Raw genomic sequence first — 19,547 nt, forward strand, 5'->3', positions numbered from 1 at the left:
TGGGATGAGTAATTCCGATAGGTAGCTTGGAGCCAGATTATGTAGACATTTGTAGACAAATAAAATAATTTTGAAATGTATCCATTATTGAACCGGTAGCCAGTGAAGATCTCATAGAAGAGGGGTAGCGTGGTCGTATCTGCAGCCTTTTTTTAGAAATTTGGTTTTAATTAATAAATAGTTTAATTGTGAAACAATAAATGCATGAACTACTGTCTTAAGAGATTTCTCAGACAAGAAGTGTTTACTTTTGGACAATAATGTGGAGCTGGAAAAAGCTAGAAGCAACTACTGATGAGATGTGTTTTTCTAGAGAATGTCTGGAATCTAGCAGAACACCAAGGTTTCTGACACATTTTGTTTGGTAGACTGCCAGGTTATCCAGAATTAAGGGTGAGACGGTTATAATATAACCATGAGACCGACGATTATAGTTAAACACCGTCATTAGAACTTTATAACTTTACAAACCTGAGCAGCGTGTGAGGAGAGCGTTTGCCGCGGCACACCCCTATCCAGAATAGAGAAACACAAAAACCTCCATCTTTGAGTTACTGAGAAATAGGAAGTGGTTAGACAACCATTTTTTTTACCTCATCAAGACAAGTAAATAGTGAGGTGATATGTGCAGGATTGCCTCTTTTTATTGGCAAATAGATATGGGTATCTTTGCATAAAAGTGATATAGTACCCCATGCTTTCTCAAAATCGAGCCTAGATTTAGCATATAAAGTGAAAAAAGCAGATGAGATAAAACTGAACACTAAGGAAGGCCAAATTCAAGACAAGCAGCAGAGGAGGTGCAGTTTCCAATTTTAACTGAAAAATAACGGTCAGTTAAAACAGGATTGAAACCATTCCAAAACAAAGCCTTTTAAACCCACAAGGAAATTTAATCTGGACAAAAGTACCCAATGATCAGTAGTGTCAAACGCTGCAGTTAAGTTTAGGAGAATTAAAATAATGGAATCCCCTGAATCAGTGGTAATCAAAAAAATGTGTTCATTTTCAATGGGCATATACTTTTTATCATTAAAGAGGAACTAAACCCCTGGTCAGAGCCTGACTCCACCCACTGGCAATATTTGAAAAATGCAAGAAAAGTGGGCAGACCCAACGGAGATAGAGGGGATGAATTGAGCTCGTACCAAGGGTGTGGTGAGATCGTAACAAGGGCGTGGTGAGCTTGAACCTGCTTATGTATGGTCGTACCACTTACATCACTCGGTACAGCAACATCCAATAGGAAAATCTAACTGCAGTAACCAGCCTTCAACCTGAAGAGGGCAGCACTCAGATGGTTTTACACCATATATTGTAGCATTCAAACACTTTATACCCAAAAGTCAAAAAAGTTACTCAAATCAATTAATAGCACTAATAAAGCCATTAACTAAAAAAAAGTTGGTTTAGGGTTTAGTTACTCTTTAACATTTTAATGAAACACTATAGTCATTAAGGCCTTTAGAAAAAAAATATTTGAGGATGAATGGGTAGTGCACAATAGGACCCTGTGCGCAGCCGCTTTTGTCCTTAATAGCATTTTTTCTTACATTATTTTTACACTTTCACACTTTTATTTGAGTAAAAAGCTTGAGTTCATACTTACATTTCTACAGACGTCTTTTTAAACCCTAGTATTTATATTTCTACCCGAGTAATGAATGTGATTACTTTTGATGCCAGTGTAAGTCTGTTTAGTGTTTAAAATTATTTTATTGCCTTGTTTTACCCCCTTGTGGGGTTTGTTTTTCCTTTGTGTTTAAAAAAACTTGTATGTTTACCTGTTGCCTGTGCCTGGGTTCTGTCCTCACAAAATCATAACAGATGAACTAGCCACCAGAGAACAGAGCCACGGTAGCGATCATGACACTGGGTATTATTAATTGGCCAGAATTTTGCAGTGTTTTCAAAAGGACCTAAGCTTTACAAGTTATTAATGTTAAAATTTGATTCTAAAAATTTCTTAGATGCACTAGCCAAATTTAAAGGGCACCAATCATAAGAATTACATCTTTATAAAGTGTTAGAACACCAATATGTATCCAGAGTGTGTGTGTAAACAACCAGTCTACATCAAAGACACATTCCTGTAAATGCTGGAGGAATGGAAAATTACCTAAGATCGAGGTGCTCTTGTCCTGACAGATGGCGCGAAGATGGTGAAGAGATTTACGCTTGCTGATATTTCAGACCTTAGCTGCACAGCACATTCATTGCAGCTGGTGGTGAATGATGGTTTGGCCAGACAAAGAGCTGTGATAGATGTGTAAAGAAATGTGTCACTCACTTCCAACATTCCTTCTTGGACAAGCAGCGTCTAAGAAAACATCCAAAGGGACCTTGGCCTACCAGAGCACCATTTAATCTGAGGAGTCCCAACAAGGTGGAAATCAACACACCACATGCTGCAAAGGGCACAATCTACTCTGGGGAACACAGCGGATTTTTTACTTGCCCAGCTTTTCACCAGTGGGACATTGTGCCCACTTTGGATGAAACATTCATCCCCATTGAAAAAGTCACACTAGAGGTGAGGTACAGTAATGCATCTGTGTCCAGCATCATTCCCTGTGTGACAGTGCTCAAGATGGTACTTGAAGATGAAGGGCCATCAACACAGGGCATCAGAAGGTAAAGAGGGAGAGACTAATCAAACAAACTTGAAGAAATAAAAACTGTGATTCTGGCATGTCTTTTAGATCCACGCTATAAGAGTCATGCATTCTCTTCTGCCTCTACACTAAACCAGGCCAAAGAATCACTTAAAAATGATTTAGAAGAAGCAGAGAGAGCCAATCTGAGAGTTTATTGCCCAAGACCAAACCCCTAAAAGCAAAAAAGAGAAGAGACACCCTGCCATAGCAGAATGGACAAGATCTTTAGTTCTCTTTTCGGTCCCCACATTCAGCCAAGGACAGCATTAAAGATGAGTTACATCAGAACCTCAAAGAGCCACTGTGGTGGTTGAGAGCAAATTAAGGGCGTTTCAAGCTACTTGCCAAAAAAGTCATTTTTACACCAGACATATGTATCAGTTCAAAATATCAGTTATCAAGCTACTCGAGTAATCGGTATTGACATCGGCCCTGATAAACACATATCAACCTCTATCCAAAACCCCTGTTGAGAAATACATGGATGAAGATTCTAGCCTCAATATCATCACTCAACCACTTTTTCCAAATTAAGGAATTGATTTACCACTGTCAAAGTACCTTGGAAACTCATTGAGTGGTCCTCCACCCTCACTCATCTCTCTTGGATGCTCAAACCCAAAATAAGATGTGGAGAGAGAGGGAGAACCCAGTAATTGTGATAGCAGTAACCTGTGTGCGGCTGCCATGAGAAGAGATGAAAACATAATTGAAAAAACAAATGGCAATGAAGCGAGATCGCATTTGAAACCTGCCAACATGAAGTTAGATACTCTTCAGGGCCTAGAATTAAACACAGTGTTCTTAGCCAATGTTATCCACCCTAAAATTAGTAAGTGTGTTTCAAATTATCAAAGATATTTTTCCGAAGTTTTGTTTTGAAAAAATGTATTCAAAAATAATAATTAATTAACGCAAAATGCAGGAATGTCGATACCTACTTAACATGCGCTAAGACAGTAGGTATGTTTGTGTTATTATGGACAGCATCCACCATGTCGACGTTATCATGTGACCTATAACGTAGTAGACATGTTCGAGTTCATGGGGAACCACAAGAACCGACAGGAGATTGACATCTCAATACCGCGAGAGCGACTCGAAATCAGACTTCTCCGTATGATTTCTGGAATTTGCTCTCACGGTACTTTGATGTCATCCACCTGTTGGTTCTTGCAGCGGTGCATGAACTCGAACAAACCTAATAACAAGCATGAAAACGTATGCGTGTGTATGAGGGACAGGTGCACTAACACCTGATTGCATCAGTAACTTGACAACTCTACTACGGTCTCTGTCAGTGTTACACAGGGACGTGCACAGAAATTTTGAGGGGCTACAACAATGGATAAAAAAATCTAGAGGGCTACTTTTTGATATAGTCTACTTAAAACTTTTTTGCTTTACTTGTTTATTTTATTTTATTTGACTTGTTTATGTTTTTTTGTATTGTTTAAAATGTTAACATACGTAAACCAAGCCAAGCTAATATAAAAAAATATGTAATGATTACATAATACAGTTGAGACTATTAATAGAATGTGCTTTGGCGGGCACCTCACAGACTCTGTGCGGGCTACCTGGTGCCCGCGGGCACCACGTTGGTGACCTATATGGCCTATATGAAGGACTGAGATTAACAGAAGTACAGAATGTCACATTTTATTAATTGATACTTAAGTACACGTGCCTCTGAATCTCGCGAGAAGTATTCTAAAATCCCGGTAATTCTCGCATACCCTTTTACATATACTGAGGTTTCGGACATACTACTCGTTCGCCTACTGCTTTTTGCCTACTATATAGTATGGCAGTATGTGGTTTCGGATTCAGCCTTGGTCACCATTACTACTACTGTGTAATTGTTTTTTTTTTTTAAGTTAAGAAGTCAAATGTCATAAAAGCTTGAAACTAAATGGGAGATTAATATATGTTTATGAATTCACAACTGAGGGCTAAACCCTAGAACCACCCATTCACATGCTACTTTAGGGTAATTTGATAGCCTGTTTCTGGGTTATTGTCTAGTAAAAGACACATGCGCTCAATATGTTGTGGGATGGATGACGTAGGAAATATCAATGAGAGACTGGTTTAGACTCATCAGATGTTTTTGTGATGTTGCCGAAATTACTAAAATATGTAGACAACTCTAAAACACTTTTTGCATGCAACAGTATTCACTACAAACGAATCCCCATTCAGACAACTTCTACAAGGCTTAAATATCCACAGACTAAAATCTTTTTCACACAGAGACATTGCTGAGAGTGAAAATTACGAAACTAGAAGAGTTATAACATAATAGGGATAAATACACTGTGTCCAATACACTGTGAATGTTCATGGTAATTTTTTAGTTCAAGGTGTTATGCTGCTTATAAATAACATATTTTTTATTTAAAACTGTTTTCCCAGTGGCCTCAGGTATTTGAACCCCACTGTACATATGCCTGTTTATGTATCTCTTTATGTGGTTCTTCAGAAAAGGTAGTAACTTTATTTTGGAGCTTTAGTTCCGATAGCAATAGCAAGAACATTCCACATTTGTGACTAAATGAAGATCAGCAACCCCACCTCCAACAGTTTATTTTTTTAGCTTGTTGTTCAAACAATGTTAAAACGTCATGCAAATCTACTTAACTCGTACTTAGCTATTTCATCTACTTGAGTAGATGAAAGGTGTGGGCTTAATGGTTAGAGATTTGGATGTGTAAAGTGAAAATTGCAAGTTCGATTCTCGGTGCCCCCAGGAAACAAGGCACCTTTCCCACAATTGTTCCGAAGGTGCCATGGTGAATGGTTGCCCACTGCCCCAGGGTGTGTGTTCACTAATCATTGCATGGGTTCAATTTAGAAATCCAAGTATGGTTTACCATAAAAATCTAAAGTTTCTTGTGCTCACGTGAAACTTTCGTGTGCTCACCTAAAACTTTCATGTGCTCACGCGAAACTATCATGTGCAGATTTTCTTTTTAAAGTTTAGTTTCACGTGCGCACACGATAGTTTCACGTGCGACGTGAAACTAAACTTTATTACATTTTTTCTCCATGTCCCCTCAGGGACTCATCAATCATGTCACTTCATTTCAAATTCAAAGTAGTTCAAAAGATACAATGATCATGCCACAGTAAGTTTACTTTGATTTACCTTTAAAGGTAAATTGTTAAAGGTAATAAACTAGATATCCACATGAAACCAAAAAGCGAAAATATAAATAAAAATTAGAAATAACTCAGATGTACAAACTGTACAAATATTTCAGAATAATGTCAGTGTTTCACATAAGGACAAATTACAACATGAACACTGAAAACAACATGGAGGTGCCACTGACAGCAAACAGAACAGGAAAGGCACATTTTTTCACAGAAAGCATGAATGGGTGGGAGTGGGAAAGATGAAAGCAGAAAGGAAACTAGGGAGAGGTCATTAGGCAGATGCTTGTTGCCATGGTCTGTGTAAACATGGTCAAAAACATCCCAGCAGCCAAAGAGATGACATCACAGAGCAGCTGCTGTGACCCACTCTGGAAACAGGAGAATAACAATAATAGAAATGATACACAATTCTCCAACTCCAATAACAATTACATGCAGAATGAGTCTATAATAAATTGCATAGCAGAGTTGCTGAGATAGAAAGGGTCTAGCTGGGCCCAATTAAATGTATTATAATAAACATTATAATACTAAAATTTAATGTCTGGAGATTCTCACATATTACATGTATGCGTGTGGCAGAAGCTTTCATCTAAAGTGACTTACAGTCACATTCAGAGTCTTTATTTTATCAGTATGAGTGTTCCTTGGAATCAAACTCATAACCTTGCGTTCTGCTAACACAATGCCCTACCAAATAAACGGCAGGAACACATGCATAAGAATTATACTTTTGCTTGTATTTTGTAAAGCTTTGTTTCGTAGTTTTATTTCCTTTCCCTTTTTTTTCTGGTTCATTGTTAAAAGCTTTTTGAAGCTCAATTTTATAAGTGCTTCTCATTTCTTATTTGAGCATTCTTATTTCCTTTCCTTGCTTCGTTTCCTTGTATCTTTGTAGCTCCACCAGCTTAGGAGTCAAAGGATTAAGTAAAATGGCATATTCTCACAATAAAGAAAATAAACACTCAAGGATCTAAGACTCAAGGAAAAAGCAAGGAAATGAACAAAAAAGTAATTTAAACTGAAATCAAACAGGGGGTCCCTGTAAATTCCTGTAGTTTAGTTGACCAAGGGCCAGATTTATAAAACGTGGCAAATTGGCGTGAGAGCGCAATTCCATAAAAGTGCAGATGGGAGTGGTAATATCTGTGGGTTCTTTACTTAAAAGGCACAAATTTAATAACACAGGCACAAATATATATATATATATATAATCGCAAATAAACAGAGCTGATGATGTGCGGGTGATCTACTATCACCTGATGCGCTTGAGTCCAGCACCACGGACATTGTAGAGGAAAATTCAGGCTATGTAATCCCAGCTAACTCCATAGTACACTGAAAAGAACTGGAGGACAATAATGAATGTTTACAAGAAGTTTTGATACACCTGGTATGGTGTTACACCTCCTAGCAAATAAAAATAATATGTCTTGGCAAACAATATTTTTAATAATATGTTTCTCTTACATATTAAATAAACTGTTATGTTTTTAAAAAAAGTAATCTGCCTTGTACCTAGTGCTCTCTGATCTATGTGTCACCTAGATTTAGTAATTTCAAGGGCTAAATGATTTAAGACATGCTTTTTCGGTGTTAAATAATGGTGCAAATACCAATTCGCCAAAATATGTAATATCATACGCACAAACATTAGTGAATTACATTGTGTGAATCATTTAAATAATCTCCTTCCATAAATTTGGGGAATTTAGAAATGCATATGCAATAAGGTCAGTCGCAAAAACAACTAGACCATACCTTTTCAGCGCTAATTATGCACTGTGTGTCTTTCGTAAATCCAGACAGTTATTTAACACCAACATTATGAGTTGCACTGGTGCAAGCTGTTAGTAAATCTGACCCTATATCTGCTATAAAAAACACATCATATGTATATACTTTACATTTTGCTATCACTTTTGCTAAAAAAAGATAATGTTTATACATTATTAAATGTATTATGTCGAAAAATATAATGATCAAAACTTTTCTATCCCCACAGAAAGACACAAATCAGAAAATAACCTCAAAGATCAATGGCAGACTGACCACTTACACTCAGACTGGCCTGACTGCTGGACAGAAGTACATGGTCAGCATAACTGGAGCGAAGGAGGGCATGATGGGAGCAGAGAGCACAACAGAATTCACCACCTGTGAGTATAAATAACCAGAGACCTCATGTAAAAAATGTCATTGATTTACACAGTGTACGTAGGCACAAAAGGCAGATATTGTGGGGTTTTTTTTTGTGAAAAATTGTATTTCGCCTTCCTTGAAATAACCATATATGGATATACTGTATGGGGCCAAGTTTAAAGAAAAATTCAGGATACACAGATGAAGATAAGTGCAAATACATACACCAAAGTTTATTGACACAGAACTCAAGACAAATAGAGCACATGGCATCTAGAAGCAAACAAGGCCATTTGCTTCCAAAACAGAAGACAATTACACTGCATGTTTGAAATGACTCAAATACGATTTTTCCTCTCATCTGGCACAGATCAGATATGACCCACAAATGTGTAAGCAGGTTTCAGGCCTCATTTATATGTGAAATTAATCAAAAATATAAATCGGATAAATGCATCCACATCTGCAATGTAAGCGGACAGATTAGAAATTCCTGTGTCAAGCTGAGTTCAATGTCATTTAGACATCAACATTGGGAAATGTTGTCAACTCAGGTGGACACCACCTATGATCACATGATTCTTTTCAGCAGTCTCCGCTTAGAGGATTACTACTGAAGTTTCATGTCTTGTTACAGATAAAGTGGTATAATCTTGTATTTAAATATTGTATAATATGTGCCTTTTACTTTCTCAAGTAAACAACATGATGATTTCTTTAATCATAGCTCCTAAATGATGGTCCATTATCGTACAGTAAGGATGTATCGTATTGCAAAGCAATTATTCTATGGCAGTGTCATAAATTTTGCATGATCTTACGACCTACACAGAGTAACCAATGAAAATGTAACATAAAATTAATTTATTGATCAAGTAAAAGTTCAATACTGCATAAACTCTATGTAAATACTGCTCTTTTCCCATGCCATGACCAGGACCATATTGCCCTTTTCCACCGCTGTCTCTTCTTTTTCAACGCTTATAAAAGCACAACCGGCAATGAGCAATTCATCTTGCCGTGTTTGTTTACAAGAGTGCACCCTGGTGATGTTTACTAACTTGCATTGTGGCCTACAACCAGTAGTTTACATCATCGTAGAGTCTACAGACATGTCCTACCCAAGTATATTAGATACATGTCACATGGTATGATCTGTAATGATCTTATAAAATTGCACAGTCTGTAGCAGGCTTAAACAGGCATACAACACAACACAGGTTTGCCACAGGACCTTGGCAGTTTTTTATAGAATTTTTTGCTGCAAAATAAAACATCAAAATGTTACAGTTTTCATTCAGTACCATCCTTTAATACAAAAGTTTCATAATGTTGAAAATACCACAGGAGTTATCTTTAGTAGTGATGGGAAGTTCAGATAATTTTTCTGATTCTAATCTTTAAATCTCATCCATCAAAATGACCAAATCTTTTTTAATTTCATTATTTTCATTTAATTATGATTACGTGTTATTTCACAAATTCAGAACATCCACTTATGCAAACAATTATGACATTTCTAACAAGTTATGAGAAATAAAAATGCTTATTTCATTATTTCTTGACATTCACATAGCTCTGAAACCTGCACAAGAGACTGAAACAATTAGCTTACCTCCTAAGTCAGTCCTCGTGTACAAGACATTGTGCTTCTGTCGCATGACACAGATTTGATTAGTCCCATGAAACACATTTGATTAGTCGATTAGTTTGACTCATGTCATTCGATCTTTCCAATATAAGGTTTTGCAGCCCATAGCGGATATAGATTTGATTCATTCATCTCTCAAGTCTTTGGGTCTGAATCTTTCTTTCTATTGTCATGTAATGTCACTGGATACAGAAATTAGTTAATAACTGCAAACCTTATAAACAATAATTACTACTTATGTAAATTCAATGTACAATTATTTAATAATAGAGATGCCTGTGTAACCTGTCAGGATCCCATCACCATCCACGTCATCAGTCACTCCTCCCAGTCATTCACTCTCCCCTGAGTTCTAATCCCCATTACCTGTGTCTCATCACCATGTCCCTTTATAACCCTCTCATTCCCTCTCACTCATCGTCTGGTCTCATCACATATGGATACTCAGACTCATTCGTGCTACTCACCAGAAACTTACCTGTTGCTGTCTTGTGTGCCCTCCGAGAATCCTGCGATCTGAAAGGGGAAGCACGTTCACGTGACAAATGAACGAACGACTCTGGGGAACCGAAGACTCAAGATTAAATAATCATTTCTCATTCTGGTAAAGATAGCATAGCCCATTGGGTTGTCACGTGTTAAAGGAACGAACGACTCGGAGGACCGAAAACTCAAGATGAACTAATAATTTCTCTTTCCGGTACATACAACATAGCATAGCTCAAAGGGTTGTCACGTGTGAAAGGAACGAATGAATTGGAGGACCCGAAGACTCGACAGGTGAACTAATCAATTATCTTTACGGCACAGAACCAATAGATGTTGCACATGCGCGATCAAAAACAAAATGAACTAATCACTCTCCGAGATGACTCGTTACTCCCTGGTCCTACTACAGATTTTTTTCAAATTAAACAAATCAGTCATAAATGACCCATCACTAATCTTTAGGCTACTGTACACAACATCAACTGCACATTTTTGCAAGCAGTAGTAGTTGTACTATATTGTCATCATCAGATTCAAATCATACCCTTAGATCGGGTTCCAGGACTGTGGTACAATTGGTTTGTGTTATCTCGATTTTATTTGTGTTTAAATAATATATTCATCAATTCCTGTGCAGTGATCTCCAGACCCAAAGGCTTGCAGATTGAGAAGACATCAACTAAATCAGTCATTGTCAAATGGGAAAAAGCACAGGGAGAGATTGACAGGTACGTCCTCTCCGTTACACCCAATGAGACATCATGCAGACTTCCAGAGGTCTCCAGAGACTACCTGCCCCCAGAAAGGCGCATAGCCCAAATTGTTGGCTTGGAACCAGGTTGCTTATATGACATCTCATTAGTGGCGGAAAAAGATAGCGTCAAGAGCCTTCCAGCAAGCATACAGGCAACACCTGGTGAGTTCTTAGGAAGATTAACTACATATATACATTCATATTTTATTGCCCAATGACACAATATAAGCTTTTGCAAACAGCTCCCAAGATGATGTGGAACTTGGCACTGTGTAAATAATTAATATGCTTTATTTGAGAGGTTAACTTTTATTTTGTGAAATTTTAACAAAAGAAGCACCTTATACTTGTCAATGGTAATTGCACAATATCTTAACTTTGAAATGTGCTATAACAAGTTGTACACTCAATATCTCTGCAATGTACACTTCCCAATATTTGAGCAACCCAAAGTCCTATTTTTCCCTGTAGTTATTAGGGATTATACCACACTAATTGTGACATTTATTTTTCAATGATCCAAGCAACACTACATTTCCAGAAAAATAAGAGTTTGAAAACAATGTTATGTGAGCCCCATCATTAAGAAAAAGTCATCAAAATATTTTACATATTACAGGCGCCAGACAATGTGATTACAGGTACAGTGTCAGAAAAAACAATTAAAGAATGGTCCCCAATTGTCACTGGGGCAGTACTGTTTCAATAGGTCCTAATATGCACCATTTAGGTACAGATATGGATACATTTGGTGGCAAAATGCATCTTTGAGATACTAATATACACCTTTTGGTATCAATATGGTACCATTTCTTCTGACAGTGTAGGGGTATAGTGTTATTTATTTAGCTTGTTATCATAAATAATCTACTCAGTAGGGAGTCTGTTGTTATAGATTCTTGCCGCAGTCATCACTAGACTTTGAGCATGCAAGTATTTGTTGGACATATATAATCTTTGGCTTTGTCCATTAATGCTTTTCACTAGAGAGAAAGGTCACACAGTGACATGCCAGTTTCGCAATGGTCACAACGCGCCACGTGATATGAATTTGCAGGTCAGAGTTCAGCAGACTTGAACTTTGCTATGCAGCGACCTGCAAAATATCATAGCACGAGCTTGCGCTTCCGATCTGACTCATTCGCATGCACATGAATGCAAGTTTTCATTTCTCTGCTGTTTATTTTAAAATAATCTTTTCTTTCTTTTACAGTGATTCACAGGGACTTTCATTAACCAGCAATCCCAGATTTTTAGTTCCATTTCATTTTTTTTCTCACATTTGTTCTTTCTTACAGAAAATGTAAACTACTGAAGATTTCTACAGGATAGAAGATAAAAGTTGACCAAAACATACTGAGTTATTTTGAATAAAGGTCAAGTGTAGAGGAACCAACCTAGTCCTATTATTGTTTGGATAACTGAACTAAACTGTGCATTAACACTACCGTTTTATTAACAGGTTTATATCTTATAAGGGCATCAAGAGATTTGAAAAGATAAAAAAATGATCATAAAATTCTAAACTTTATTCATGCCTAGGCAACACCTTAAAGCCTGCAGACAGGATGACTATGGGGACTGTGACCATGCATGTAAATTTGGATGCTGTCAACAACAAAGAAAAGGGACCATGGTTAACAAACACAACAACTCTGCTCCCGAGGAAGCAAGGACTAAGCACAACGAATCAGGCAACAAAAGGAAGGTCTGAAGATTCAGATAAAACAGGAAATAACACTGATCTTAAAACAGGCATTTTCATTAGACCTAGGCAAAAAAGACCCCTACCCTTAGATAAAGATAGGACATTACCCAAACCTGGAACAAGCACAGACACCATAAGAATACCTTATAGTCCAGAAATAAAACATTTAAATTCTACCAGGATAGGGCTCGGACGGAGACGAATAGTTGTGCCTTCTTCAATAAAGTCAGCAATATTGAATCCAGTGAGACCAAAGACCCCAGATGTGGACTTAACCCATCATATTTCTGATGGTAAACTACTAGAATTGCTCATGAAAGAAACACAACCTGATGAGGGACTGCATTTTAGAAGGCCACCTTTTAGGATAATGAGAAATGGCACTACAAGCCCCAAATATCAGAAACACATAGCCACTTCATCTACCACACCACAGATTTTCAGTAATGTCAGTGATTCAACTGAAGAGCCAACAATCACAACAGAAAAAAACCTTACAGCCTATATAAATGGGACAAAATGTGTTAGAAAGGTTTTGGTTGGTTACAGGAAGATAGGTGTACATGGAAACACAACATCAGAAGGAAATACACAGTTTAAAAACCTTACAGTTATAGTTGGCCACATAAATGGAAAAGATGTCTTAAACAAACTTCTAACAGGCAGTTCTATAGTTGATAAAGGTGGGGTTAGAAGGCTGGATGAGTATCCACCAACAGCTGAGACTTTTGAGGCCAGAAGAAGGGTGAAAGAGGAAGCAGGAGAGAAGGACACTGAAGCTGATAAGGAGAAAGAGAATACGTTTGCAGGTATAATAAAGGCCTCTTCAGCGAGGCAACCTGAGACAGAAGATTACCCCATCCTCACAACCACAGCTTCTTTTCCAAATCTTTCTACCCAACCATTTTTAGCACAACCTGAGAGAGTGGATCAAAATACAGGAGATCAGTCAACTACAGAAGGACCACCCAGGAAAACCAGTATCAAGCAATTATCCATCCCCAGACTAACAACTAAAGCACAACATCCAAGTTCAGCTTCCCCTCCATTAGATGGTAAATCTCCTTTAGAGTCAACTTCATCTTCACAGAAAGGCAATCACCCATCATGGTCTAGTTCCATTGCCTCTCAGGCTTCAACTCCTGAACCAGTTCAGAACTCAACAACTCAGAGTTCTCTTTCAGTCATCAAAGCTCCCATAAAAAATAACACTGTAAATTTGAATAGTGGCAGGCAGCTGTTCGGTCTGATGCCATTCCAACGCACACCAGTAAGGGGTTCTCTTCGTCATCATTCTTTTGTCAGTAGCTTTCGAAATGGCTCAAGACAAATTCTACAAAAACCTTTGTACCCATACCGAGGTCCCATAAGGCGACCTTTACCTTCAAAAGGCATAATTAGAAACAACAGAACCCTCAACCAAGTCAATCCTATTCAACAAGTAAAACCTGCCATCCCTGCTGCTATACAAAACAGCACTAGTATCAGGATTAGACCCAACACAATTCTGAACAGGAGCAATGGAACAACTAATAGACATACAGCAAACAGAAAGTCACAAATAAAACATAGTGACACCACTCAAAGGGGCCCAAACATAAATCAGTATGAAAATGAAATGTCTGATATTTCTTTTGTTACAGACCATCTAACAGAAAAAATTAATAAGACTCAGGAATATGTGTTGAATGAACCTGATAGCTCTATTGAGAAAGTAAGGGTCAATAATGTAACATCAACTGGGTTTGTAGTATTATGGGAAGCGCCGAAAGGAAAGTTCCGACATTTTGTAATCACTCATACTGAGCTTGGAGAACAAAACAAAGCAGAGAATGTTGGGATGACAAAGGACCAAGAGAGTAAGGAAATAAATGAAGATGACCAAGACAACCGAAACAATGAAGATGAAAGTCAGAAAGAAGTTCTTGAGGCAAAAGCAGCAAAGAAAGGCAGTTTAAACAAGGAAAAAAGTGCTGATCACAAATTCATGCCAAATGTACAGAGCATAAACACAAATAAAAGTGGAGAAAGCACTAAGAAATTTACAATCGTTCTGCCTGGATCAGCCCGTTCGCACCGAATGATAAATCTCAGCCCACAGACAAGATACTCTGTGTCCATAATTGGAAAGGGACCTGCATTTCGCTCCAGAACTCACAACCTCATCGTACATACAGGTACTCAGACCAGTAAACTCAGTTCTTAACCTTAAATCTTTCTGTATCATACCCAACTGGTAGTTAATAGGATTTTTAAAGCTTTTTGTGGAAGTTCTGAATATTTTCAGCATTTAACACTGTTGCTTTCCCTGTTGTATAGTGTATAACCCTTGACCAGCAAGGGATTTTTAATCAAAGCAAAGTCAAATTCTTTGTGATGCCCAGTCGATGTCTGCCCAGCAACCACCGCACCGCTTCCCGTTACTTTGTATTTTTTTATTCTTATTAGTATAGTATTTAATATATAGTATTTTTGCTACTGGATCACCTAAGTTTGCCCAGTGACAACCAACCACTTCCTTTAACTTTTTTTAAATAAAATTTTTATAATAAAGTATTTAATATATAATATATTTTCTATAGGATGATCTATGTCTGGCTCTCTCTCAAGTTTTTTTTCTAACTGGGAATTTTTTTCTCTTAGGAGATTTTTCAACCCCTTGGGAGACAGAGCTGACATTAAATTAACTTAGAACTTTCTTCTATATGTTACATTACTACTACGCTCACTAGTACGGTTTAATCTTAGCCGCTGTACTTTGCTACTTTTGTTGTCCTCCAATTTTTGTTTTGTATTGTGAAAAGCAAACGAATTGAATTTAAAGCTTTGATTAAAATGTATTGTGTAAATGTGAATAAAATGTTAGTGTAACTCATTTGTTCTCAGTGCTAACCTTTGTGTGCATTTGGTCATTTGTGGACAGTGTGTGGGCTGCGTACTGAGCAACACATAAGCAATTATCATGCTTAATAATGTAGACACATTAATTGAAAACCCAAAAATTAATAATAACTAAGAAATCGGTTTTCAGTTTTAGTCCACATCTCTGTATTAATACTCCATACATCTGTAAAGTGTTTTCTTTTTTTTGTTTAGCTTAGTTTTTAACTATGCATATGCCAGTACGTCAATCCATTCACAGTCATCATGCAAATGTGTGTCATGAATATCATCAGAAAAATGTTTATTTAGTAGTTTCACTTAAACATTGTGTTATTTCATGTGTTAATAACTAGCCTAACTTTTTACAACTATTCGACAGCCAAATACATATTTAAGATATTCTAAAATAGGTTTAAATTTTTTTTATTGTTTTTTATTAAACAATGCGCTACACTGTTTTGGGTTTTGTGAGTATAACCGTAAAGCCGTGTCCTTGCACACATTAGCAGGAGACTAGAATTGCTAGCCACCCTGTTATGTGCATAGGTACAATATATCTGTAATGATCTGGTTCTGTGTTTCCCTAGTGCCTTTATTTTGAGGTTCTGTTCTTTTTGCAGTGTTTTGTGGTCTGTTGTGGTTCTTTTGTTCGTTGCTGGGTTTGTTAATTGTTTCCAGGGTGTCTCCTGTTGTCCCTCATTACTGTGTGCATATCTAGTCCTATGTTTCAGTATACAGTATTATGTGTAACTAAAACACATTAGCTACATTAGCAACAAAAGCTTCGAATCGTGGCTTCATCTGGCACACCCATTTTTGCTTGACACAAGCTCCAAAGCCTTGGTTCAAATGTCACATCACCTCTGCCTGCCTTCCTACCAACGTTACAAAAACAGATCTAGCAGGTTCTATCTAGCCCAGTTACTGTAGTACCAAATCAGAGAGCTGCACGGGTATGATTTTGTAAATCCGCACCCGCCCCTACCCGCAGTGCTTTAAACCGCATCCGACCCGTTTTCCGACAGCAGTACTAATTAAAATCCGCACCCGACCCGACACCCGACCCGCACCCGAAATCAAATCAGTTAGCCAATCACATTATAGACACACTTTTTTTCAAATTTTATTGCCAGATCACAGAAGTTATTACATGGGCTTTGGACTAAGGACAACCTCAGCAGAAGCTGTCAAAAACCCGGTACATAAAGAACATGGCTAACTAACGTTATAAACTAACGCAATTTCGTCTAGCATACATCAGACAATTTCGGGTTCAAACACGCCCTGCACACCACACATAGGCTATAACAGTGTTAAATTAAAGAATAACAACAGTAGGCTATGTATTAGGCTACTTGCAAATCAAAGAAAAGTCCAGTTGTATGCGAATCCTAAGAAACGCTACATACACGACCAGCCTGTGAACTATGCTAGTTAACTATAGGTCAACTGTCCCGTTTATGAATCCAAGATCTAATGGGGGGCAGTTTTGGCTCTACCTTGGGATCAGATCCTATTTGTGATGTGGTGTTTTAAATTGCTGTGTAAAAAAAGCACATCATCTACTGTTGACGGCTTCAGCTGACTCCTCCGTTCTTGGATAACGTATCCAGCACAAGAGAAGTCTCGCTCACTTGCAGCGCTGGATGCAGGGATGGCGAGAATAGACCTCGCAATCTGGGCAATATTAGGGAAAAGGTGAGCATGGTCTTGCCACCATGACAAAATATCAAAATTGTCATCTTTTGGCGTTTTGTGATCGATGTAAGCAGCCACTTCGTCCTGATACAGCGGAGCCTCATCGCTGGAATCTTCCACGTCTGATAAAGTGTCCGCCGACACTCGAACTCGCTTCTCCGGTGGGGGGTTGCGGCACTGCTCCTCAGGAGTTCCATGCTTATCATTTAGTTCTATAATAAATGTAAACAAACATTTATAGTGCAATAATTTTATGGACGTGGCATTTGTGGTCAAAACTCGAAATTTTAATTATCAGAAAATGCATTTATTACCAATATATTGAAACGTATATTTATATACTCCCTTAATAAAGGAGTCCAGACATTAGAAAAATATCAGTAAAGTATTTACATACATTTTATATTTAATATGAAGGAAATACAAGTTACACACGCCTACGAGACACAAAAAGGCAAAACATCTTCAAATTCCGCGACATTACATTTTTCTTTACTTTAGGCTATGTGTGGTACAATTATATAATATATATATATTATAATTGCTTGATAAAACATTGATTAAAATTAAGATAAAATTAATACAAAACAAAATTCACTTTAAAGAAAGGCTTTATACAATTGCGTAACTTATGGTCTTACTCTTTTCACTTCTCACATAATCAACATAGATGGAATATATAAATAAGTTACGCAATTGTATAAAGCCTTTCTTTGAAGGGAATTTCGTGTTGTATTAATTTTGTCTTAATTTTAATCAATATTATATCAAGCAATTGCCTGGATTAAATAAATAAGAATATAATAAGCAATATAATAAGGACACAGAGCGGAGGCGCCTTCGCGTGAACTGGAGCTAGTCTCATAAATTAACCGACGCTCAAGCTACATGCCTCACAGACCTGAGAAATATATAGAAAGCTTGAAATGTGTTCTTTTAAACAAAACGATTCAAAACGAAATAAAACAGACTGCTCCCTGTTTATGCAATCTGTATGAAATGTGCATTTATCTCTCGCGTGTTCACTACTGCGAAGATCGAGTCAGCATCGTCAACTTCATCTTTGCAGCCAACACAGAAAACACTTGTTTATTAATAAACAATTAAATTTTTTACATATTCATAATCTTTAGGCTACTTTTGCCGGTTCTTTGTGACACTTTTCATGATCGCGTCACCATCGCTCAATAGTTAATATTGTTCTTTGGTGTTCAGTTTATAATTTAATAAATAAATTATATTTTTTTTAATAAAAAAACACTTTTCTTTTCTTTTCTGTGGCTGTGTTTGCATTAATACTGACCTTTCACAAGGCGCCGCATCTCACTGTGCACGCTTGCCACTTCACTACTGTCAGCAAGTAGCTTCATACTTTTCAGTTTAGGATGCAGGAACATTGCAAGTCTGTGTAAACGATGAATTTCGAACTTGTCCTGGAGAATTCTGAGACATTTCTCCTTCAGTGAGGAAATGGTCATGCTATCATTTGGAGAAACTAGCAAGTGGCGTCTTATGCGCTCATACCAAACAATGGTTAGATGAAGGGTTGGGGTTTTAGATGCCTCTAACGCTTTAGTGCCTTCCTTAAATCGCTCCAGGAATGCAACAAAGTCGGAGAGGGCCTTTTCATCCAAGTTTGTGAGGCGGTCACCTTCCCCTCGCTCTTCTAGAAGTGCGCGGATGTCTTCATATTGACTGCTGATAGACTCTAGCATTGTATGCAGGGAATTCCAACGTGTCTCTACAGAGTTTTTAAGTGTCTTTTTCAGGCGAACCTGGAGGTTGGTCTGCTTGAAATATGTTACCAGTGACTTGGCTGAGTCAATCATTGCAGTTACTTCTTCTCCATACACATCCTCCTGGGATGGATTGAATGTAGTGTACAGGACAGTATTGAAAATATGGGCAGCGCAGCTCAATCTGGTCACTGTACGCAGAGCCGCAACTATATTTGCGCCCCTATCTGTCACATACACCAGTTTGGAGTAGAATTCATCAATGCCAAATTTACGCAATGCGCTGATGATGGCTGGTTTAATGTTGTCAGCCGTTTTACGCAGTGAACTATCCCACTCAGAGGTACACAGCACTCGTTCGATAAGCTTCCACTTATTGTCAATGTAGTGCAGAGTAACACAAAGGTAGCCGGTTTTTCTGTAATCGTCAGTCCACATGTCCAATGTAACAGCTCCATTACTCCCCTCCAACTGCATTTTAAGTTCTGGGATTATTTTTTGGCGAATCTCCTCTGCATATTTGTTAACACCTCGAGAAACGGTCGTAGGGTCAGGCAGTAGTTTTTTAACATCCACACGACCAGCCCGAGCACCAACGTCTATCAACCCTTGTGCTAATGCAAAAAATCCCTCGCCGTGTACTGCATCAAAGGGTCTAATATCATTG

General features: G+C 37.7%; 1 protein-coding gene across 2 annotated transcripts in view; it reads left to right on the top strand.

The window, feature by feature from the left end:
• The window catches only part of tnxbb (tenascin XBb), a 76,199-nt gene that overhangs the window by 30,347 nt on the left and 26,305 nt on the right, over positions 1-19,547 (top strand). The window contains exons 5-7 of one of the 2 annotated variants that reach the window (XM_073858021.1): positions 7,825-7,978; positions 10,739-11,017; positions 12,398-14,740. In XM_073858021.1, coding sequence (XP_073714122.1) covers positions 7,825-7,978; positions 10,739-11,017; positions 12,398-14,740 — 2,776 coding nt within the window. The remainder of the gene's footprint in view (positions 1-7,824; positions 7,979-10,738; positions 11,018-12,397; positions 14,741-19,547) is intronic. The other variant, XM_073858022.1, reaches the window with a different exon arrangement.

This window comes from Misgurnus anguillicaudatus, chromosome 20 (assembly GCF_027580225.2).
Source record: "Misgurnus anguillicaudatus chromosome 20, ASM2758022v2, whole genome shotgun sequence".
Taxonomy (NCBI): domain Eukaryota; kingdom Metazoa; phylum Chordata; class Actinopteri; order Cypriniformes; family Cobitidae; genus Misgurnus; species Misgurnus anguillicaudatus.